Source organism: Daktulosphaira vitifoliae, unplaced genomic scaffold (genome assembly GCF_025091365.1).
Source record: "Daktulosphaira vitifoliae isolate Bord-2020 unplaced genomic scaffold, ASM2509136v1 Scaffold_3, whole genome shotgun sequence".
NCBI lineage: Eukaryota > Metazoa > Arthropoda > Insecta > Hemiptera > Phylloxeridae > Daktulosphaira > Daktulosphaira vitifoliae.
In genome coordinates, this window is record NW_026099574.1 from 17,724,312 (window position 1) to 17,748,759 (window position 24,448).

Here is a 24,448-nt window from a genome sequence, read left to right on the forward strand (position 1 = left end):
CGACCGGATTACATTTCCACCGTTGAACCTAAATCTCTATTACCCTCTCCACGCAATAAGAATTTGCCCTCTCCAGATCCATCAAACAGCTACAGAGGTGACGGTGGCTATTGTTCGTTTGATTACACTGATCCAGGTGAAGTGTATTTTATGCTCGTTCCATCAAAAACAAGTGTCCACATTTGGAAATCATGGATATACTAAGGCAAACGTTCGCTGCGCATTCGTGCAAAAGTTATCACTGCCAGATAATAACTCTATGGACGTTGGTCGTCCAGAGATAACATCATTTTGTTAATACGGTTTGCAGTAGAAGTAGCAGGCAAACCACATAATGTAACAAGTACCTATCACACACTCTGAGCGGCCGTAGTACCGCCATGTCGCGCGACCTGTGTAGACAGTGTTTTCTCACGTGCACCGCATTGTTGCTGATCACGGCGTGGATGACCACGACCACCACTGGTGGTAAGATCATGACGCCGCAATTGTCGGTCTGATTATGATGTTAATTGATTTTTTTCATTTTGCCCTCAGACAAATTCGTATCAAACTTGGATTCCACGTGTTTGCGGTGTCTGTGTCATGCTTCGACTTTGTGCAACGCGACGTTCGGATGTTCCCGAGGGTTTTGCGGTCCGTATTTCATACCTCGGGATTACTGGAAGGATGCGGGATTCATAGTGTTGCAAGACGACGACCCGGATAGAGACATGGCGTTCATAGACTGTGTGTCGGACATGACGTGTGCCCAAAGAACGATGGAGAGCTACTTGGCCAAATGGGGCAGAGTAAGTAGTCTTCGGCACGGATAAAGTTTCAAGACCTTTTTTTATTGCTATTGTTAATTTTCCCACAGTATCTGTTCTACCAAGTCGTGTATACAATAAAAAAAACTTGCAAGTAGGCATAAATTAAAGCGCTTTGAAAGTCCAGTATAATGGCTATCGAATGTTTTGTTTGTGAAGTGCTTTTGCTTTACTCTTTGTATAGGTATATGTGTTTACATTATAATACACGTCATACGCAATAATCCAGTAAGGTTATTATAAATACTATTAAAACTGGTTTTGTGATTTAAAATCGCAGAATTATAACTGTTAATTATAAGAGTGAAAGTTATACAGAGTGGATATTTTACCGCAAAACAATATAATTCGATTAATTATATTATTTTTTTTACGGGTTTCTTTTAGTTTCCTATTTTTCTTAAGTTATTAATCGTGAAGTATTTTTTATGATCATATCTCTGACCTTATAAGGGTGTCATCTTTATTTTTTCAAATGACAACATACACAATTAACTAGCCTAGTTGTTAGCTATACNTCATATCTCTGACCTTATAAGGGTGTCATCTTTATTTTTTCAAATGACAACATACACAATTAACTAGCCTAGTTGTTAGCTATTTAAAAAGCTAATTAAAAAATTGACTGGTCAATAACAACTTTTGGAGTAATATTTCAGAAGTTATTGACAATTTAAGGAATGATTGTAGGTAAAGCGCGAGAACTGCTATTTTTATCACTAGACATTGTCTAATGTGGCCTCATTCCTCTTCCCACTTATGTATACAAATTTTAATAACTTCAGTCCAGAATTTGTTGTCGACCATCAATTTCTTAATTAAATCATTATCTAATGAATAAGCTAGTCAATTATGTATGTTGCCATTAAAAAAACTAAAACTGATACACACATAAAGTATAATGGATGAGCAAAATAAATATTTCATAATTGATGAATTAAACATAGAACTAAAACAAACCAATTAAAAAAATGTCCAATGTTGTTTTACTTTTCGATTAATTAAGTAATTCATTATAAAAGAATCACACTGTATAATGTCAAATGGTGTAATGATATAGAATAAATATTTAATAAAAAAAAACTAGAAGCTAGGTCTTAGAATAATAAATTATACGCATATTAAACTATACTTAAAAAATTACCATATCATTTTACAAAACAACTATTAAGTCGACTGATTCTTGGAAAAAAATGAGTATAAATATAATAACGCTATTAACATAAATGATCGATGAACAGTTAAAATGACTAAACGTGGAGATTAATTTTTAACAAATTCCATTGATATTTGCTCAAAGTTGATATGAACGCATTTTTAAAATAATAAACTTGTTTATAACTTTATTAATTGCATAGCTAGTATGTGCAGTAAAAATAATGTATTATTTTACATCTGATGACTATTTTGTAAAAACTAAAATTTTCTTATCAATTTGAATTAAGTCGACTATTAATTAATACCTAAAAATTTATTTTTAATAATGTTTAGTAATTATTTTATTTAAATTAATTGAGAAGGTAAGTATTTCACATGCTACCACAACTATCTTTAGCAAACTTTTATTCCTAATACTCTTAGATATTTTTACCCGTTGTATAGATGGCTTGAACGTTATTTTTTTTAAAAATAGCTCAAGATAATTATAATTAATAACTTTTATTTTACGTGTAAAATATTGATATTTATTTAATGTTTTTACTATAATGAATCATAGCATAAAATTCCTTAGAACAAATTATTATTACTAAAAAAAATAAGAGGAAAGCTTACAAAATACATGACGTTAAATTTTACCCAACTTCTGTGATAAACTATGAGTCACAAATAATGAATCATTTGCTTTTTTATCAATAATTATTATTGGTTTTTTAGGATTCATGTTACTATTAAATTTTAATTATATGTTTTACATAAAAGTTTTTGGTGTAATGTCATATAATACTTTTGTTTTTAAAAAATAAAGATCCATTATTTATCATTATGTATTATAATAACAACAATAATAGGTTTGAAGTTCTAAAAATTATTTTCTTTCGATTATAGTTAATTGATGATATATAAGTGGAGAATTTTATGGTGAAATACGATATATTCGATTGTTTTTGTAAATGTATTGATTCTGAAAACATTTTTCAAAACATGAATATTAGTGTACTTAACAAATTACAACAATTTCAATTCTACTAGAAATGAATTAATTATGGTTTTATCTATAGGACTGTAACCAAGACGGTGTGACTGATTGTGACGACTACGCCAGAACGCATTTTAATGGACGGGAAGATTGTTCTTCGATAGACCGAACGAACTATTGGAGGCGATACGAGTCATGCAGACCTGGCCGCAGAGGTGATACGCTTTTACAGTTTTACAATGCAAATAGTTCATTTCGTATATTAAATATTATGATTGACTTGATAGGATACATCACAAATTTGATATTTGGTTAATAATTATAATTAAAAAATTCAACTTGTCTATTCGGTGATACAAAATAAATCTTATCAAACGTAGCAATATGAAAGAAGTCTCTTCTTAAATTTGGCCGTCTTTACTTCTAGATTATCTTTTTTACAATGAACTACTATTAACGTGTGTTTAAGACATAAAATAGAGAACTTCTTGGTAGATGTGTATGTTAAGAGCCATTTAAGTGGATGTTTGGGAAATTATTTTAATATATAGGTCAGCAAGGCGATGGAAAAATCGGCTTCTGGCACCGAAAACAGTCTGGAAAACAATAATTCGACATCTGTCATTAAAGCAGTCGTGTGTGGAGCAGAACATTGAATTATTTTGTTTAACACACTTGTAGTTCCTAGTATAGATTACACGGAGAATCATTGTTGTATATCTATGTGGTTTCTTAATAGCCGAGGTAATTATGTTCTATAATTTTGTGTTATTTTTATGCGTGTGTGTTTTGTGTTTTAAATGTATCAAAAATAATATTCCATAAAACCACAATTTTAATGTCATAATTACATGAAATAATTATTTTTAACTAAATAAAACTGGTTAGTGGGGCTATGAATAAATAGTTATGTCGTCATTTGTGTATCCACGTTACTCATAGTATCTTGTTTGTATGCGATTCTGTGCAATGGTATAAATGGTATTTCTATTATTCCTGCAATGAAAATGTTTAATTAAATCGCAATTAAATAAAAAACCATTTATGTTATTTTATAACGTTACTTTTTTATTCATTTACTAGACACTAATTACAATATATTCTAAAGTTATTTCGAACAAATATACCTTAAAAGTTTGTATAAAAATTGGTCAATTATTAAAAGGAACATCAAACTTAATTCGTCATACTAATTCATTAGTGATGTTCGAACCATTCGATTTTCAAACCGAGTCGAACTGAACTAGGGCTGTTCTATGCAGTTCGAAAATCGAATTTATACTTAAAACCGATTACTTGTAAATCGATTGGAAAACCGAACTAGTATAATCAAATATCACGATGAATTTGTTGAATAATTATATAAAAAATGGTTTAACTACATATGATTATTAAATTTGAAGTTCAATTAGATATTTAGATTGTTCGATTCAAAAAGTTAGGGTTCGTAACATCACTATAGTTCATATATTTATTTACAATATACATACTCTACATATACACGTATAATATAAATCACAGAAGAAATGTTTAAGTTGACTAGATGCCATATAATGGCCTTAATATGAATAATAATTAAAAAAGAAAAAATACTTATAGGTAATTTCATTACATGCTTATACTACACATCTACTAACATTGTTACACAATATGGAAAAGTTTTATAACACACGTTGATGAATTCAAAATGAAAATAAAATTATCATAACTATATTTAAAATTGTTTGTAATATCGATGCTTTAAATGTATCAGCCTTTAACTGTTCTGGAAGTAATTCAGTCGTAAAGATATTTTAATATATTTATTTTATTTTGTAATTTATAATTAATACTTATGAGCTAATACCGTTTTTTCTTTTCAGGAAACTTGGACTGAAAATTTTTATTATACTAAAACGTTTTACTAATTTATCATCAATTATTTTATTATTATTATTATATTATATTGATATTTAATGTACTTTTATTTTACTTTTATATATTTAATTTAAGACAATTAGTTGGTCCTTAAACAATAAAAAAAAAATTTTAAATCTTTTTTTTATTTACTTAATAGCTGCAACGTATCTTAAGTCTAAATTTATCTAAATGTTATATATTTTAATATTCTATATAAATATGAAATATATTTCCTATAAGTTAATACCAAAGCAGACCGCACCGAAAAATTGATGAAAAGTTTTAATTAATCCATAAACAGAATTGCCATTACAGTTTTACAATAAAATTAGATTTATGATGTAGATTATTTGAAACAAGGATCCAAAGAATTGAATTCAGTTATTAACTTGTTAATTAAATTTGAATTCCTAGCTGTTGACCTGAATTTTTAAGATATAGTAGTCCTATATTTATTTAGTCTACAAATAGATTTTCTTATCGGTTAATTTTCTTCATGTCCGCGCTTGGTTTTTAGAGTATTGTGAAGCTAAAATATAAGTCAATGAATACATGGAAACTAAACCTTTCATATAAAATGGTATTTAAAATTAAATTTACGCGTTGATAGTTTTGAATCTAAAAAATTTCCAAAATTTGAATTTTCCAAGTACTTTTTTTATACCGGTTTTCGACTTATCATTGGATATCCGTTCGTGGCTAATGTCGTCTTCTATCTTTCTAAAATGTAAACATACATATTTATAAATAGATTAAAATATCTGTTATATCACATATTAATGTATTGCTGTTGTTGACCTCACGAGTTACTCATTATTCCTATGCATAGGCGTGTCTACAAATAATAACCAGAAAAGGACTTTACTTTTTGTGTTTTCATGACACTTAAAAGTCAACTTTAGTACATTATTAAAAAAATTTCATTGTAAGCTTACGTCTAAATTTATTTTTTAAATAATATAACATCATTTTTACATTTGATTTAACGTAGACGATAAATTTTATTAAAAATTTGTAATAGTACACAACTGTAAGCTGTGTTAACTGTTTACTTCAAATCTGTATGAGATAAACTTGATGAAACTAAAAATGAATTATGATCGTAAATTTGTTTGGGTTCTGTAATTATTGTATCAAGCGAAATATATAATTAACTATTGTTTAACTTGGAGTTATAAAAAATAACAATAATGTAAATTTAAAATATAAATCTTAAATTGAAATTGATATTAAAAAACAAAAACTATAAATTTTTATTAAATGTGTTGATCTTAACGACCGTGATAAGCAACCGACAATTAATTGGGTGGGTTTTATTATTTAAAATGAACTACATTAAAATATTTTAATCTCTTCTGTATGTTAAAGAGCTCTGTGCGTGTTATTTCTCTGTTTTAACATTTATTATCATTTCTCTGTTAATGGATTGCTATAATTTATTCTATAGAAAGCGAGAATTAAAGTTTTGCACGTTAACCTATTTATTCATGTTGTTACTATTTATTATAAAGGGTTTTCAATAAGTAAGAAAAAACGAGTATCTATTATTCACATTGTTTGTAACAATTGACTTATTTCCTTAGTAATTGAACACCCTGTATAAATAACATAATTCGTATGTCGTACTTGTACTTTGCTGGTAACGTCGGTTCATCAATCCAATCTACACAGATTCCGGTTCGGGCGCGAATGTAGTTAAATGGTCGTCGATCAACAGTCGCTGGAAGCCTACCGGATTTACTCGGTCCAACCGATCGGGACCGAACGGCCAAAGTCGGCGCTGAAGTACGTCTACGTAATTTTACTGGCAGGCTGTGAGAACGACCCTTATCATGTCTCAGATAAGCCTGATGATCCGACGACCTCTTGAGCCGTAGAACTCTTGCCCTGCACACGACACACCTCAGAGGTAACGCCCTTCGTGAAACTGCTATCTGTATGGTACGCACCAAACACTTTCGACATACAACTCGGTGACCACAAGGCCAAGTCTGCATTGTCGCTTTTGAATTGACACATATCACACACTGTAAAAAAGCACAAGTTATGATCAATAACAGACTCCCATGGAAATATCATTTTTTTTTTTAAGTTTCGAGAATTCAGTAGTGTATTCGAAGAACATTAACTAAGCTTAAGTTATTATAAGAGACAAGCATAAATGTGATCATTTTTATACTAAAGTTACCCCAATATTTTCAGATGTCTTTGTTCTTCATTCATTTTATACACATATTTAAGTGTGACAAACTATAATAAATAGTTAATTTAGCTAATTAATTTAAATGTCGATTTAAAACCATTATTCAAAGTATTTCCTCTAAATGATTATTTTCTTAGAATAACAAATATATACAACGACATTCACACAATACCGGAATGGCGTGTCATTGTCTCGCATTTTATTTGCTTCATCAGATTGTTTATTAGTTCACATTGAAACATTTTATTTATTACACCTGCCACACTTACAAAAAGTATTCGCCAAAATGCTATTATATTTTAATATTAAACGATAGATGTATTTCGTGTCAACACCCTTAATAATACCTATTACCTTGACATTAGTTAGCTAAGTTATAGTAATTACTTATGTCTTTTTAGGTTTATAAGCTGTGTATAATGTAGTACTTGGTACCAATGAATTAAATTTTCAGCAAAGGTTATTTAACAAAGACATGTATAAATGTGCATTTATAAAATTACACGGAAAAAACATAGGTCTAAGATACATCAATAAAAAAAATTATCAAAATTATTTTTACTTTTTAGTTATTTCATGATAATAGAATCATCCGGTATATGTATATATATATATATATACCCAGTGATTATATTTATTATATTATATCATAGATCCTAAATTTGTATATCTAGTTAAATTGATCATGTAATTTGTATAACTTAAGTACGTTACCTTAAAATTAATCTTAATTAATACAGATTTCCCAGAAATTCAAAATAATTTGAATAACTCGATATGTTTTGTTTTAATTAGACGTAAAATACTAATAAGTATCTCGTTATATATATATTTATATTTAAATATTATAAAAACTTATGAAATTATCTATAAATTTTATAGATAATTTCATATGTTTTTATAATACAGAGTAAATTAAAATAATGTTTTATGATAGACATCTTATATTGCGTGCGTGTATATTAAATTGCATAAACGTAAGTCTAAAATAAAAAATTCGCGTGGTTCCGATGATTATTTTTTTTTATAATATAATAAATAATTGTGATTGAAAAAGAACTTAATGATATTTACTGACGCCATTTCAGTTTTAAAATATTTACGAAGAAAGTTTTTCGTGAATAGATTGTTAATTTTTAATTAAACGTTGATTCATTAGTGTGAACTGTATATAATTTATATAAATGAACTGCACTTAATCTATAATAAATAATTGATAGTAATAGTGAATATTACAATATGTATGTAAATCAAATAAACACTAGAAAATAAGGCCAGTGTATAAAATTTCCTATCCTTAACTACACGACCGAGAGTATTGTTACAATAAATTTATTAATTTGAGTTTACAGTTTAACATCATTTTATTTTTAATTATAACTCAAATCGAATTATTATTTTCGTTCATGATACAACTTTGGATATTGGCGATCACTTGTTCTCCCTAAGGTGTTTTATTTATTACCTTTTTTTTTATATATTAGGCATAATTTTTAGTATTTGCCGAATAATATTCCTAGTGTGTATAAAAACAACTAAAAGAACTAGAATAGATTTAGATAAAGAATTAGTTTTGCCCCAAAATTTATAAAATTATATATCTTTATTATATAAAAAGAAATTAGGGAGGGAGTAATTATATTCTAGTTACGCCTATACTAGTATGGGTAGTAAACGAAAATAGAATATATATTTACATATTTCTTTATAAATGAAATATGAATCTAATAATATTGTCGATAATACATATCGTCATAATTTTATACCATTACTGATGTGGCATTTTTCTAATACGCGCTCTTTTAACAATAGCCAGATCATAAAAAATGGTACCACGCTGTACTTATATGTTCTCTATTTGAGTACTTTATACATTGGTTTATTATACTAAACGTATTCGTTGAGGACTTATTCTCAAAATGCTTTTACATTTGCCAAATATTTATGCCATGTAATTTAACTAAATAAAATGGATTTCAGATTACTTATTAACTAAACACTAAACTGTGAAGAGTAATGTATTTTTTATAAATATGATTTATTTATGTGTGAACTGGAAAGTACGCAACTCATTGCAAATGATACATTCGTAAAATGTCAAAGTGTTGGTTTTACAATTTAATCAATAAACGTGTCTTAGCACTGGCCAGTTGCCATTCCAGCAGTAAAAGTAATTTAAAAATGGGAAGGGAATCGACCACAAGCGGTGTATCAAATTAAAGAGACTCTACTTTTCAAGAAAGTCTTGTCTTGATCATTTGATGTATAGCAAAGATAAAAAGTATATTATTAGCTTGAAAAATATATTAGATCTTATTTAATTTTACTATTGATTACTTATCATTCATTGATAAAAGAAGGATAAAATTATCATATACACAATATACCTGAGATAAAAAGTTGTAATAATTAATTAGATAAATTAGATAAAATGTCTTTCATAATTTTCAATGAAATGAGAGTCAAAATAAATATTCAAGCATGTATCAATTGTATATGAATTCAATTTTATTATTATTTTTTTTTTTAATAACGGTCCAAAATAATCGTATAAATTTCAGACTATTAAAACTCTCTTATTATTTTTTCTTATAATGTAACGATAGTTGTGAAATCAGATATAGGTTATAAACCATTGTAAATATCATTTATGTTGTAAGAAAAATTATTTCTAAAGGTAGATTTTAGGGGTAATTTTCGAAAGTTATATGAGAATATATTATTATTTTTACTATTTAATAAAGTATTTTCTAAATAAGTTGTTAACTGGTCGATAACTAGTATTGTATAATTACTTTTTAAGATATTAATATTTGAAAAATTAGACAAGATGAGGAGGAATAGTGTTTGACTACAGTCAATTTTTACCGTGTCAATTTTGTTCAATTTTTAAAATTTTTATTTTCAGAAATATTCTTATCTATGCGTTATACAAATAAGAACTTTTTTCCGTTACGCTTATTTACAATAAAAAATAATAATAATACAATTCTGATTATCGACTGTCAACATTTTATTCAGGCAGTTCTTCATCAACAGCAAAAAATAATAATAGGATGTAATTTAACCTTCAAAAGTTACCCCTAAAACATATCCTAGGGAATAACTTTTTCTTACAAAAATAAATCCATAATAGTAAAATAAATATTTATATACACATAAATATAAAAAAAATCATTATTTAACAATAAAATAGGGGGTTATATACCTCATAAACTTATATATTACGCACTAAATATCGAAAAACATTAAATATTACATTATTAATATAATATAATATTATATTATTCATGTAATATAATTCATGTTAAAAAAAAATCATGTGTAGCATGTTATGTAAACAAGTTTTATTTTTATTTTTTGTTTATTTGTAAATGTATTCACATACCATTCAAACCATATTTATAGATTTAATTATAATTTATCTTTTATTAATTGAACCATTAGAAGTAAAATTCAAAACTGACTTATTATACCAGCTTGTATTTGTTTTTAAATCAATTAAAACAAATTATCTTTGAAATTCGCTTACTTGTAAAATCTCTTTTGTCTCCAAAATTTACAATATTGATAAATTCCACTAACATACTTATACATTTAAGTAGATTATAACAACGGTCAGTTTGGACTAAAAGGATTTTGTGATTTAATAAATAACTTGTTTGGTATAGAAAAGATAAGGCTACCTTAATTAGATAATAAGATTAATTTAAATGAATAAAAACAAATCTTTATTTAATGCAATTCAATGCTACTAGCGTCTTCAAATTAAAATATACAATTGTATAAATTATACACTTATACAAAAAGTATAATCGACTGAAATAAATTTCATATGTATTTTTGACTAAGTCTTATAAACAAATTAAAAAGTATCAATAATATTTATACATCTCAATAAATTTTGAAAAAATTAAGGTCAATAAAATTCTCAAAGCTTGAGATATAACTTGAATAATAAATGTTTTTTTTTAAATACTTACTTCTTCTTCTGGCGTTTTTGCTTCATCTTGTTTCTTCTCTTCTAGTTTGTTTAATAAATTATCCTAATAAATAAAAAAACACTTGATTAAATCTATTGCTTAAATGAAATCGTAGTAAATTAAGTTTAGTTTAATAGAGTAACCGTATTAATAATGCTCTTAATAAGTAAATTAAAAAAAAAATACAAATCGAAACCTATTTAGGCTAAGTTAAGCGTGGCTGGTGTTGTTCAATAGACGGAAAACTGAACCCTTTTAATTGCTTGGAATAATCAATCCTCAAAAAAAACTTAGGTTACTTTTTAATAAAGTTTGAATTATGTTCTGTAAATTAAGGGTCTAAGCTATAAATGCAATTGATACCACGAAAATTTAAAATCAATTCTAAATATAGTTAAAACTTATGAGTTTCAAGAAATTGAAATTGATTCAATTGCTTTAACGGTCCTCAGAAAATGTACACATAGTTTAAGTCTTTTTTGGACAAAAATATAAACTTGGGCGATTTTGACACAAAAATTTTTTTAAGCGTCAGTTTTAAAAAAACGTATGAGCGCCACACATTTGCATGTGCCTCAGCTGAACGATGCTTAGTCATATATAAAATATCTTTCTTATGCTAAAAACAAATATTTTAATTTCGAAACCAATGGTGGTGACCGTAACAAATTAATGAATTGATACTGCGATTCGGAAGCGTTATTGTTTACCATGAAAACAATAATGAAATAGTATTAATTAAAATACTGTTTAGGCACTGAAAAACGTTATCATTTGTATGCACGTGTTTGATAGAAGGTACTTTTGTCTACCTCTAATGAAAGATATTAAAAAAATAGTTATAATTAATCCTACTAAATCAACTCGAAAGACGCTACTAGAAAACTGGCTGTAGGATTGTGGTCGTTCTATTTCCATAACGAAAAGTAACTATCAAAACAATAAACAAGGAAAAATTTCATTTTGTTTTTATCATTTCAATGTGTCGTTAAACTTGATTTTGTTTATTTACCGCATGCCGTTATAGTTCATCATCATTCATACGTGAATTTGTGTATACAAATATACTTGAAGAGACATAAAATACGTGTACTTTGAATAACAATTTTTGAGCTGTCAGTTAGTGAGATAAACTTTTAATTATTTTCTACTAAAATATTGGTATCATTGATCGGTTGCCAACCGTAAAGTTTAATCAAAAAGATTTTAAGCTACGTATACTATATGTCAACTTGTTAAGTTTCCCAGCAAGATAAAATTCTATTAAAATACACAGTGTAACGACTTGTATGATATGTACACATGTGATCAAGGGCGTAATAAAATTATTGGAAAACTTAAATCAAATATAGTACATAAACGCTGTAACGAACAACAAGGTTAATATCGCATAGCGGTTAATCAATTGTTAACACTAAAATAAATTGAAAGAGCATAATGAAAAAAAAATTATAGCGATTAAAACACTATTACCGCAACGAATGTTCAACAATTTAATCATATAATCAGAGATAAATTTTATTTTTAGTTTCTATATAATGTATGATAAAATAAGTAATTGGTAGGCTAAATCATTTGTTTTTTGACGTGTAAAGTGTTAAATAAAAAAAAAGAAACCTTTTTGGAAAAAATATTTTTAGGGTGGGCGGCTAAAATAATAAATATTTTATCTACTCCATTTACTGGTAAATCCCTACTGACTGTGAATCTCTCATTTTTCTGGTTTTATGATAATGGGAATATCACATTTTTTTTTATTTGGCCTTTCTATATTTTTTCAAATGACACATTACTATTTCATTTTTAACAGTAGTTTATGAAAAATTAAATGCATTTATAATATTAAATGTAAATATATTTAATTTAAGTAGTAAAAGTTAATTATTTTACTAGTAATCTTATTGACATTAAAAAAAAATATACGTATACGGCAAGTAATGAAACAATGTTCGGAAGAGCGTATATAAAGTTCTAATTGTTATCTTTAATTAATCGAAAATAAATAAATATGGACCACCAAAATAAAATATATCTATGAACTACTGCGAATTAAACATAAAAACTAATGTAAAAATTATAACGAAAAACGTTATGCTAAAAAATACTTAAACTTTAATGTTAACCATGAAAATTTAGTAAATTTAATTATTTTTAACAATGAACTGTACATAATGGGAAATTTTTTTTTAAACAAATTTTATATATAGAATATATTTTTATTTAAATGACATATTTAAAAATTAACCCTATACAAAAGTAATTTAAAAAAGTGTAATATTGACATTGAAAATGACAATATTTCAATTAATTTACGTTTATTTTATAAATGCTGTTTATGCTACATCAGTAGACATAATTTAATAAATCAATTATTCAAAGAAGAAAACATTAGGATAATATAAAAGTAATACTAATTCAACTACTTAAAAATATTTATAATTTTTTTTTATTGTATTACGCTTTGCAAAAAGTTACGAAATCAATTTGTAGTATATCATAGACGTACAATTCTATTTAAAATGATTCGCTATTGTTGTTAAAAAACAGTGTAATATGTACTTAGAAAAATTTTTTATCAGCCTTGGACACATTTATACGATGGGGAGGGGAAGTCCAAAAAATAAACATTCGCAAAACCCTATTCTAGTAACGAGTCGTTTAGTAATGTTGTCCATTCGAACGACACTTATTCGATTTCAGGTGTAACGTCATGTTCTTTGTAATGTCTCGATTTGTGTTTTCACAGTGTTCGTGTGATAAGATTAATTAATGGCCAAAAACTGTAGTTTACAGATGTCTTGTGATGCTAATTAAACATCATGGCAGCCCTAGCGTGCATCACGTTCACAATGTTTATGGGTAAGAAAGAATTTAAAATCTATTAACATTAGTTTATTTTGGTTAATTTATTATAAGTGTTCCATATTAACGTGTATAAACGTGAATGTATTTCTAAAAAATTCAGGTAGAAACCCATTTTCTGCCACCATAACACCCAAAGGAAACTGCGAAGGTTGTTGTCCTATTAACCTAAGAGAAGACATAGCGTTTTTTTCTTTCTCAAGGTGCGTTTTTTTATTTCCAAATAATTTTAGATCATTTTATCATACATCCATATATTTTAATTTTATCATATTAATGATTTTATAATAATTTATTTGTGATATAAATCGTTTAATTTCATTATAAATTTACAAAAATAACCATTATTCATGTTAAGGCACAATCCAAAATTTCCAAATAGAATATTCCTAGGAAATGATGAATCACTTCGAAAGACTCATATGAATAGTAATTTAACTACTGTAATATACGTACACGGATTTACAGAGCAAGCCAACTCAAAGGCTGCGACAACAATAAAAAAAGGTAAATCATTTGTGACATGCATCAAAGACAATCAGATTTTCTTTTCAAACTTTATTTTTAACAAACACAAAAAATTACATTATTTTATAGCATATTTATATCGAGGAGGAGTAAATCTTATAGTTGTGGATTGGAGTCCGTTATGTGCGTTTCCTTGGTACAGTCATGCAGTGCTCAACACTAGGGTAGTCGGCCAATATCTCGCTCATTTTATTGAATATTTGGTGTCCAAAGGATTTCGACTATCTAAAATACATCTCATTGGTTTCAGTTTAGGTGCCGAAATTGCTGGATTCACTGGAAAAAATTTAAGAATCGGAAAGCTTCCAAGAATTACAGGTCACAATGAAATATTTCTAAATTAAACAAACAACAATTGTTGGAAATATTTGTTTAGTTACAGTTAATTTTAGACGAGTAAACTTCAAACTTGATTGCATTGTGACAGCATAAAGCTGATGTAAAATAAATTAAATCCTTGAAAATCACTGACGCCAAGCAGTCATTATAATTCATACTATTATATACACATTTTTTAACTGCACTGCTGTGCTGTATTCAGATGTCTTCTAACTATTGGTATCATAATATTCAATATAGTTCGTCTTTAGAGTTTAAATCAGCTGATTGGTTACTGCGTTGCTATATTCGTAGCATATTATATATAGCAATACCGGTAGTATTGTATAAAATTGGTTTATTGTAAACGAACAATGTTTTTTATACTGAGTAAGGTAATTTATAATAATGGTAGCGTCATTTACAGAGCGTTATAAAATTTGATATATAAATAGTTTTCTTTTACATTTTTATTTTTACAAATAGAAATTGACAATAAAAAAAATTAATTTGTTAACAATAGTCATTTGTTGGTTTTTAGATTTTTGTGGTAATAAAAAGATACCGTTCACCATGAAAGTTTTATAGCAATATGAAAATAATTATTATAGAAGAGAATTCTAAAATTACTTTTTTGTATTTATTAGGGTTTATTTAATTTTATTGGTTATTATACCAAAGTGTAAAACAAATCAGTGTGTGATTTTTTAGTACGATATTAAACGTTTTTTAAACGTACACATTTTGAATAAATATGAAAACTTTTAAAAACACTACAAAGCTTTTTGGACAGTTTAAGCACGTTCCACTTTACATCATTTATACGAAAAAAAGCTATTCATTATACGTGTATTTATACTCAACGTATTTATAAATATATATCATAATGTAAAAAATATATGAGCTACATATAAATGTATTCAGTTCAAAATAGATCCAAATGTTGTGAAATGTATATTTACGACCGCTATACTATAAGTTGGGGAAATTCTACAGATCTAAAAATAATCAAATAATTTCATATTCCAATGTCATTAGATTTTAATTTTAAGATACATTGAGAAGAATAAATAACAGCCTACATACAACAATTCTTCGAATTTACCTCAATAAGATACAGTTGTTTTCGACGCATATGCCAAATTCTATACTAAACGATATTTGAGTAGATTATTATAAATGTACTAATGTACATTAATATCCAGGCCTTTGAAATATTCGTACGANTATTATAAATGTACTAATGTACATTAATATCCAGGCCTTTGAAATATTCGTATTTTTAAGTTAAAAGCTCTACATAAAAGTTTTGCCCTTTATCTTTATTTTGCTTTGTTTTCCTTCCTCGGTTACCCCGAAATAGGTTAAGGAAACACTCTACGAAGGTAATGATATAGTTTGAAGAAGGTGTGGTGGTCGGTATGGGGACAAATTTGTGTTGGTTGTAGGAAAAGGTCGCGTCTGGATAAAGTTCTAATAATGATTATACATAATAATATGGCGGTTTAATATGTATGTATGCATAGTTACATCGTATGATTTAACTACATATAATACGTCTGTATTGCGTAACATACGATAATTATGCGAATATTATAATAATTTATAATTTTTTTATGTTATTTATAAAAATGGTTTGGGTTATGTTTACAGGTCTTGACCCTGCATTTCCTTTGTACATGTTTTCGGGGAAGAAAGGCCATCTGGCGCCGACTGATGCTGAATTCGTGGATGTTATACATACAGATGCTGGAGTGTTTGGTTTCCCTGTGCCGTTGGGACATGCTGATTTTTTCCCAAATGGAGGATACCCGACACAACCTGGGTGTTCTATTCGAGAACTATTGCAAACAAACTTGATTACTAGAATGAGTAAGTAATTAGTTGTTCGATAGTTTTAAACCTCTTCAAAGGAGAGTTTATTTATAAAAAAATGTTACTATCAATTAGATTTCATTTAATTCCTATCTAGAAACAACCATTCATGACATGCTTACATTAAGTCTATACTAGGACTGAGCAAGAAATCCGGATAACGGATTATATCCGTCAATTCCTATAATAATCATTTTTTAATACAAAACAAATTTTTATTACTCAACATCCGTAAAAACATCTTGAAAAAATTTGTTTTATAAGTTTATGTCATATTATGCAACTAGTTTAACGGATTTAATTAGCAAATCTGTTATCCGGATTCAATCCATAGTTCGAATCGACGGCTTCAATCTACAATCCCAATTGACAGATTCGATCCGTAATCCGGATTGGCCGAAATTGCTCAGCTCTAGTCTATACAAATTAAAACATTTAATTGTTATATTACGTAAGTTAATAAGCAAAAATAAATGGTTACTTAAGATACTTTTTTTAGTATTTAAAAATACATTTATTATTTAATATTAATGACAATAAATATACGTATTTGAAATATTATTTAAAGTTTTCAAATCTTCAGCGTAGTATTTAATAACAATAATATCTTTAATAATTTCAAGTATTCAATTTTTTGTTGAGGTTAATATTGAATATTATATAATAATATTAGTAAATTGATATAAATAGGGTAATTTGAACAAATTTATGTTTAAAGATTATATCACAAAAATCTTACATACACAGCCAAAAAATATTAATGGAAAAAACATTGACAATATTAATAAATAATTCTGTATTGTTGTTTCAAAACACAGTAATTGAGAAACTTGGCGACTCTTTGTCGAATTTTACATTTCATTATTTCTTGGTAAATTTTATTAACTCACAGAAGATAATAAAAGTATCTACAATAAAATGTACGCTTTGCATTTATCTTAGTAATAAAAATTTCGATTTTTATTTGTTAAATACGAAAAAAATTAGGTAATTTTAGTAGTTCTTCGAAACAACTATGAAATTAATNTTTTATTTGTTAAATACGAAAAAAATTAGGTAATTTTAGTAGTTCTTCGAAACAACTATGGAGTTAATATATTACATTTTTAACGAAAATGTGTTGAATTGTTGAATATTACAAAATATATATATATATATATATAACTAATACATAGTTAAATGACATTTGATATTTCTGGTTTTCTTTCTAAAGTTTGATAATACTCAAAAATAAAATTTCAATAAATATTTTTTAGTGGCTTGTAGTCACGACAGAGCGTGGGAATATTTTGCTGAATCTGTAATAAATCCGACAGGCTTTCCATCGGTAGCATGCAATACATATGAATCATTTACAAATGGCACATGTATAAGAGATTTTGCTTATAGGGAAAAACGTGAAGTTCAGTACATGGGAATAGCAGCAAAAAAAAGGTAGTTATAAATAATTGGTCACACAGATTATTTCATCCAAACGTATTTATCCGGATAATATAAATTTTTATTTTTTTTTAGGCTTCAGGGTACATTTTATTTAGCCACTAGGCCTAGCCCTCCTTTTGGTTATAATAAAATCTACAAACCTTAAATGGAATAGTATTCACTCTATTGTTATTTTATGCTTGGTTATTACAGCTTTATTAAAACAATACATGACCAAAAGAACAGCATAAAAGTTAAAATGAGATATTTGTAAAAATGTTGTCACATAATATAATTGTTAAAAAACTGTTTGTTAGATTATTGTTTTTGTTATTTAATAACAGTAATATGTTGTAATTTCTTAAAAATGTCATTTATTTTATACGTCAAATCAAACTACTCCGGTAAATTTTTTTTGTATCATTTTGAGTCAGATAAATGTTTAAAACAATGACAATATGTTCATTGTGATTCGCAATAATATGTCTTTGTCGGATCTTCCAAAACAATAACTGTCATTTACCTCGCCAAGATTAAGTCGATACGAATAAAAGAATACACATAACTGAAAAGAATATATTTCAAAATCCATGGGGAATATTGTAAACCTGAGACATTACTCCGTGTATCTCGAGCAATATACTATCATATATACGTCTGTGTACGAATGTAGGTGAACGCGACATAATAAATACAGCTAGTTTGACGTCACACACTTTAGTTTAAATTAATCAATTCTGTACTTATGCATTTCACTATATAATTTAAACACATGTACTTAAACACAAATACTCGTATGGGCAAATAATGAGTATATTATCTTAATATATTTAAATATTTAATATATTTAAATGTATTAAATTCCTCACCTCTACAAAATAATAAATCGTTGTTTTTTTAATTATAATTTGATTAATAAAACAAATTTTGCTTTATAAATCAAACTCAACCGTAAATTTCAAATTAACAATCATAAGTGAAGAGAATCATATAAGTATATAATGAATAATACGTATTAAAATTCTTATTACTGATATTACGAATTTATACAATGAAACATTAATAAATATAATTTAAAATATATAAATTTACTATTTGATTATGGATAGTATATAAACTCGAATGCCTTTGATTTTTTATTGTATAACCTAGTTAAGTATGTACGTTGCCATTTAAAAAAATCACGTCGATGTCATTGTATGTAAGGTTACGAATTATATGCATTTATAAATTTTGATTGAGCCAATTTGGAGGGTTCCGACTTTGTCGTTGCATAGAAATACTTTTTGTTTTGGGAATTAAACCCCTCTAATCAATCCAAAACTATAACCTGGTTAACAACAAATTATTAATTTTTCAATTAATACAAATTTGTTCTGGCCGATGGTGTGTTTGAAATAACTTAAAAAAGTCTATAATTGCATAAAACTCCGGACCCTATACATAATATATTAATTTGGTAGCCAAAAATTACTAAAATCTTACTCATTAGGCTTATATTAATAATTTTCTGAGGTTTCATCTAAAAACCACTAATTAAAAAATTTTATATGAAATCACTTCAATAGATTTGTAGAAAAATTAACTACTTGTATAACAACTGAAGCTAAAACAATACATATACTAAAAAAAAAACCTACCTCCTTTTTATTATTTAAAAATAAATTTAATCCGTAAATTGATTAAAAAAAATATCTTTTTTAAATTCAACGCAACTTATATTGAGTATTCAATCTAAACATTTTGATATGCTTACGATTTTTGTGTTCAAATTACGAAGTTGGCTCTCAGCATACCGAAAGTCACGTTTGGACTTGTTGCGGTCTGCGGACTTGATCGCGTCCATGTCTCTAGTGGTACTACCGTTTGTCGGATGTAAACGTCTGTACTATAACGTGTTACACATACTCACACACGATGTGCCGTTTTGTCGCTTCTTGGAGAGTGTGCGCGATTCGTGTGGTTGTTATGACGGCGGTGGTTGTGAAACAGGAGAGCTTGCGCTATGACCGTCTGACGTCACAAGAAGATTTTACGAATAATGGAAACGTAGTTGGGCTGACTAGAAGTGCAAGTGAAGCGCATGTATGACTGTTTTTATCATTAGACATTTCGCGGCTGCACATCTTCTTCGGCTTGTGTATGAAAATGTTAATCACTCACAGAGTACCGGTTTAAAAGTTTTACCAACCAGCCATTTTCTATTTCATAAGCTAGATAAATATTTATGTTAAAAAAAAAATTAAGTTGACACCACGCTTATAAAGTGAAAGGGGTGAATAAAACAAAAGTACTTGATAATTGATAAATCAAGAAAATTATAACTAAAGTAATCCAAAAACAAAATTTCTGAAATTATTCTAATTATATCAGAGTAATTTAGTGTATTATGAAAAACGGATCGCCAAGTATGTACTACTTTTAGGATGATCCGTTTTTGATCATTTCAGTTTCGCTGACAAGGTATTTTTTTTACCATTATGTGTTTATTTTTTTGTATCTATTCCTATATTTTTCAACAATACGTCAAAAAATCAAAAATAATATTTAGTTGAAGACAATACCCTCGAAAATTAAAATTTTTCCCTCATCCTGCGCAAATGGAACTAATCAACCAAAAAACTACTATTTTTAAAATCGATAATTTTTACATTTTTTTTGAAACTATTTTACTTAAATCTGTCATAACATTTTTAAAAATGGATCAATCAAAACAAATTATTTTTATAAATACTGTATGTATTTCCCTTTTTTAGGTATATTTTGTTTGAAAATCTGACCCTTGACCTGTTCATTGAAGGAGTTCAAAATAGCTGTTTTTGCATAAAAAGTTAACCTTTTCAATTTAAATATAGAAAATGTTCCGGAAATACTCCGGGCTTAAACATATGTTTAATAAAGCTTATGTTACATACTAAAAGTTAAGAAAAAAATTTATCCCGACGATTTCTCTTTTATGCGCAATTGGCTCTCCAGTTAAAAAAAATGTTATTTTAGTTTAAAAAATCATAGTTTTTCGTGTTGCTATAATTTTTATTTTTTTGTTACTTATTTATGTTTATATTTTATGTCAAGGGTAAAACTCTGTAGGAATAGAGGAATAAGTGCCAATTTAACCCCACCCCTTAAAATAAACAGATTTAGTGTTAGTTACAAATATTATATAACGTCATTCAATAAGTATATTAAAAGGAAGGGACTGGCCTTTCTAAAAATATGTTATAGCTGACAATAGTTTATCATAAATTACAATTTCAATTTCATAACTGAATTAATAATGAACTAACGAAGGCCACATTAATTGAATTAAGAAAGTTAACTTTCTTTCATTTTTCATGTTAAATCCATACTAATATTTTTGATACGAATTTTCCATATAGGAATATACAACTATTTATAATTTATTTTAATTTCTATACTACGTTTGTACTGTGCAGTATTGCGCTAGTTTTTTTTTTTTTTTGCTTGTGTATGCTCGTTTTTCACTAATTTATAGTTATTTACAAACCTACAGCTAATATATAATTAATTATATATTAAAGCTAAATAATAGCAATTAATGCAAATAAAAATAATATCATACTATTGAACTTAAAATCATTTTGTAACGCTTCATTGATAGGTTCGCTATATAACATATATGTTATAACAGTATACAAGAGTTCACGGTCTATAAATATGAGAGAAATTATTTCTCCTAAGTTACGGAATATCTTATCAATATAATCGACTGTGGTATCTTTATTAATGGTGTAAACTAACAGTACGTTATCACATCATTGGTACAGTCTACCGGCCATCAGTTTCAGACACAGAATCAACATTTTTTAGCTATGTGTAGTCGTATAAATCAAAAAGCTAGTGGTAGTCCCAATTTCATTGCCATTTTCATGAACTGATTGCATGAAGAACTCAGTCAACGGCGAAAATGATCTGCCAACAAATACCTGATGTCAATAATCAAGCCAATAACTTTTACTTAATAACGCTGTGCTAACTGACTGATTACATTAGTGAGTTACTAACCATATAATAGTTCTATAAATGTAGCAGAAATAATATAAACAAAGCTCTGTCAATGGGATAAGCAAACAGCTTATTGCCCTTTTCATTAACAAAGTTAGTTAGCCTCATGTCAGTTGAGTTAAGAATCACACCAAGCTTAGAATCTACATCTTAAGTTTCAAGTTTTTCTGAATATTTTGCCTAAAACATATTACGTGTATTTTTACTAGCCTCCAACACATTTAAAATAGAGCCAACATATTCTGAGCTTGATTCCTATATGTCAAAACGTTCCTTCGTATAATCAAGTAACAATAACATCTCTAAATTTGCACACATCACTTCCGGCTATCCTGAATCATATCCGTTTATGCAATGTGTTTTTCTTAGACAGCATCAAACTTTTTGTAATCCGTCAGTAACATTAAATCAGCATAAACTTCAGACAAGAACTAAAGTTATTGAGATTCGACGTCTATTTGTGAGTCTTTAATTTCTAAAGTTCAATGCAAAAGTTTTATAATAAACAAAAATATTGTTTAATTTATTTTATTAAAGTCATAGTGGCATAGAACATTTAAATTTCATTTCACCCAATATAATTAATTTGTTTTAGTTAATTTATATGTATTATTTATTTATATTTGACGTCCTCTCGAAAAGCTATAGTTTATGCCAAAGAGGACGAGAAAACAGTGTATATTATACAGCGTGTTCAGTAAGTAAAGAAACATATTAATTATTATAAACAATGAGAACAATAAAAACCCATTTCCTAACTTACTGTACACCAGTATACTCAAAAACAAAGAAACGTCATATTCAGTATTTTTTAATCAAATGTGTTGTTAAAAAAAATTAAGACAAATATTTTTATTGTTCTCAATTATTATAATTTAATAACAAAACAATACAAAATAAATCATCCACGGAAATAAATAATTTTAAATAACAAGAATAATGGTTGGTGTTGATAATTGATTTTTCTCATTGTATGCTATGTATAAAATGTAAAAATTTCGTATTTTATTTGTGTGAGCACGTGGATAAAACTTGAGGTTCAACAATATTATTACAAAAAGATAAGATTAACAAAAATTACACTAAACCATAATTGGTTTGCCAGGTAAAAGTAAACAAATAAAAAAGCGAGGTTGATAACAACAACAATAAACATTAAATTTAAATTTAACAATTACCAAAAAAATATTAATAGGCAACGATTGAGGCACCTCGAGATATGCGATCTGATCAAATTAAGTGTTTTATTAAATTTATACAATATAATAGTTTAAAAAAATAATCAATACACGTAGAAATAAAATAATCAATTAAAGCTATAAAATGAAAAACATCTATATATAATATAAACATAATCAATAGTAATACTTAGTCTTATAAGTTCAGCAACCATAAAAATATTTCTATTAAAAAACAACGAATACGTATAATTTAATGATAGATAACCATACACAAATGTCTAACAAAAAATGCATTAGGTATATTGATAATAACTATTATCAATTACACCATACACTTAAATTATAATTAAAGTATATGGTCAGACTTGAGAACCGATAAATAAAGTCAAAGCGAATGTCGCCTAAACGTGTAAAAAAATTACAGTGTTTATACATTTTGTAACAAGTTATTAATATAACTATATTAAACCCCCAATTGACGCTTGTCTTTTAACTATAGTATAAATATATTATAATAATTAACAAATTTGTTCTTCAAAAACTCCCACAAAAAAAAATTAGTCGTCTTTTCTGTTTTTAAATTTTTTCAGCGTATAAAAAAACCGTAATTTATATGTCATTAACAAAAATAACACTAGAAAACAATTTTCATTATTATTTTTTAATGATTGATCAAATTTCAAATACGCTAAATTCAATAAAGCGCAAAAATTGTTTGTGATTCGAATAAAAAAATGTAAATAAAAATACAACAAGCTCGTTATTTTTCCACCTTGAATTACAGACAAGAGAATGATATCGGCTGAGGTTACAAACCAGTTCCCTGTTGTTGTGACTGATGTGACGGACTGGTGGTCGTACTGCTTGGACGACTTTGAGCATCCGACGAATCCTGTAACATCATTAATATGAAATATGATAGTTTATTAAAAAATAATAATAACTCAAAACATGTAACACGGTACAAAGAACAGGGAATCCTATAAATAGATTTTCATTGATGTAACAATTGAATTAATAATGCCTTAGGTTTCAAACATCAGCAATAATTCCATCGTCATTTCATGAATTCTTCATTAGATATAAATTGTGTTAAAAAAAATGTTGTAGTAAAATTGTAAATGTGTTTGTTAAGTTAAATTATAAACTTTGAAATCGTCAGTAGATAGTTTTAGCATGAAAAATTCAAACATTTTCATAGTAAC

The 24,448-nt window shown here is 27.1% G+C and overlaps 4 protein-coding genes across 14 annotated transcripts in view; 2 read left to right on the forward strand and 2 right to left on the reverse strand.

Moving 5' to 3' along the window:
• Positions 1-190: 190 nt before the first annotated feature.
• LOC126902503 (lysozyme-like) lies at positions 191-4,983 on the forward strand. 4 transcript variants are annotated; one of them, XR_007703229.1, is made up of 5 exons: positions 194-468; positions 538-791; positions 3,029-3,161; positions 3,498-3,690; positions 4,809-4,983. XR_007703229.1 is itself a non-coding variant. In XM_050679863.1 (4 exons), exons 1-4 carry the CDS (start codon positions 381-383, stop codon positions 3,495-3,497), a joined length of 531 nt encoding a protein of 176 aa, XP_050535820.1. In that variant the 5' UTR covers positions 191-380; the 3' UTR covers positions 3,498-3,512. The 4 variants fall into 4 exon arrangements, 3 of the variants coding, with proteins under 3 accessions (XP_050535820.1, XP_050535821.1, XP_050535822.1); XM_050679863.1 differs by lacking the exon at positions 4,809-4,983 and having other exon boundaries at positions 191-468; positions 3,442-3,512; XM_050679864.1 differs by lacking the exons at positions 3,498-3,690; positions 4,809-4,983 and adding an exon at positions 3,234-3,425.
• LOC126902502 (uncharacterized) lies at positions 3,690-20,142 on the reverse strand. 2 transcript variants are annotated; one of them, XM_050679860.1, is made up of 5 exons: positions 19,793-20,126; positions 11,032-11,094; positions 6,472-6,872; positions 5,446-5,565; positions 3,853-3,942 (listed from the first exon to the last, which is right to left on the reverse strand). In XM_050679860.1, exons 1-5 carry the CDS (start codon positions 19,880-19,882, stop codon positions 3,879-3,881), a joined length of 738 nt encoding a protein of 245 aa, XP_050535817.1. In that variant the 5' UTR covers positions 19,883-20,126; the 3' UTR covers positions 3,853-3,878. The 2 variants fall into 2 exon arrangements, with proteins under 2 accessions (XP_050535818.1, XP_050535817.1); XM_050679861.1 differs by lacking the exon at positions 5,446-5,565 and having other exon boundaries at positions 3,690-3,942; positions 19,793-20,142.
• Positions 13,506-18,352, forward strand: LOC126902501 (pancreatic triacylglycerol lipase). The gene is made up of 7 exons (XM_050679859.1): positions 13,506-13,890; positions 13,997-14,096; positions 14,252-14,400; positions 14,491-14,739; positions 16,393-16,611; positions 17,871-18,048; positions 18,130-18,352. Exons 1-7 carry the CDS (start codon positions 13,851-13,853, stop codon positions 18,200-18,202), a joined length of 1,008 nt encoding a protein of 335 aa, XP_050535816.1. The 5' UTR covers positions 13,506-13,850; the 3' UTR covers positions 18,203-18,352.
• A 3,637-nt stretch (positions 20,143-23,779) lies between the features above and the next one.
• Positions 23,780-24,448, reverse strand: part of LOC126902500 (potassium voltage-gated channel subfamily H member 2) — a 71,988-nt gene continuing 71,319 nt past the window's right edge. For all 7 annotated transcript variants that reach the window (XM_050679853.1, XM_050679857.1, XM_050679856.1 and 4 more), the window contains one exon: positions 23,780-24,135. In XM_050679853.1, coding sequence (XP_050535810.1) covers positions 24,052-24,135 — 84 coding nt within the window. In that variant the 3' untranslated portion in view covers positions 23,780-24,051. The remainder of the gene's footprint in view (positions 24,136-24,448) is intronic.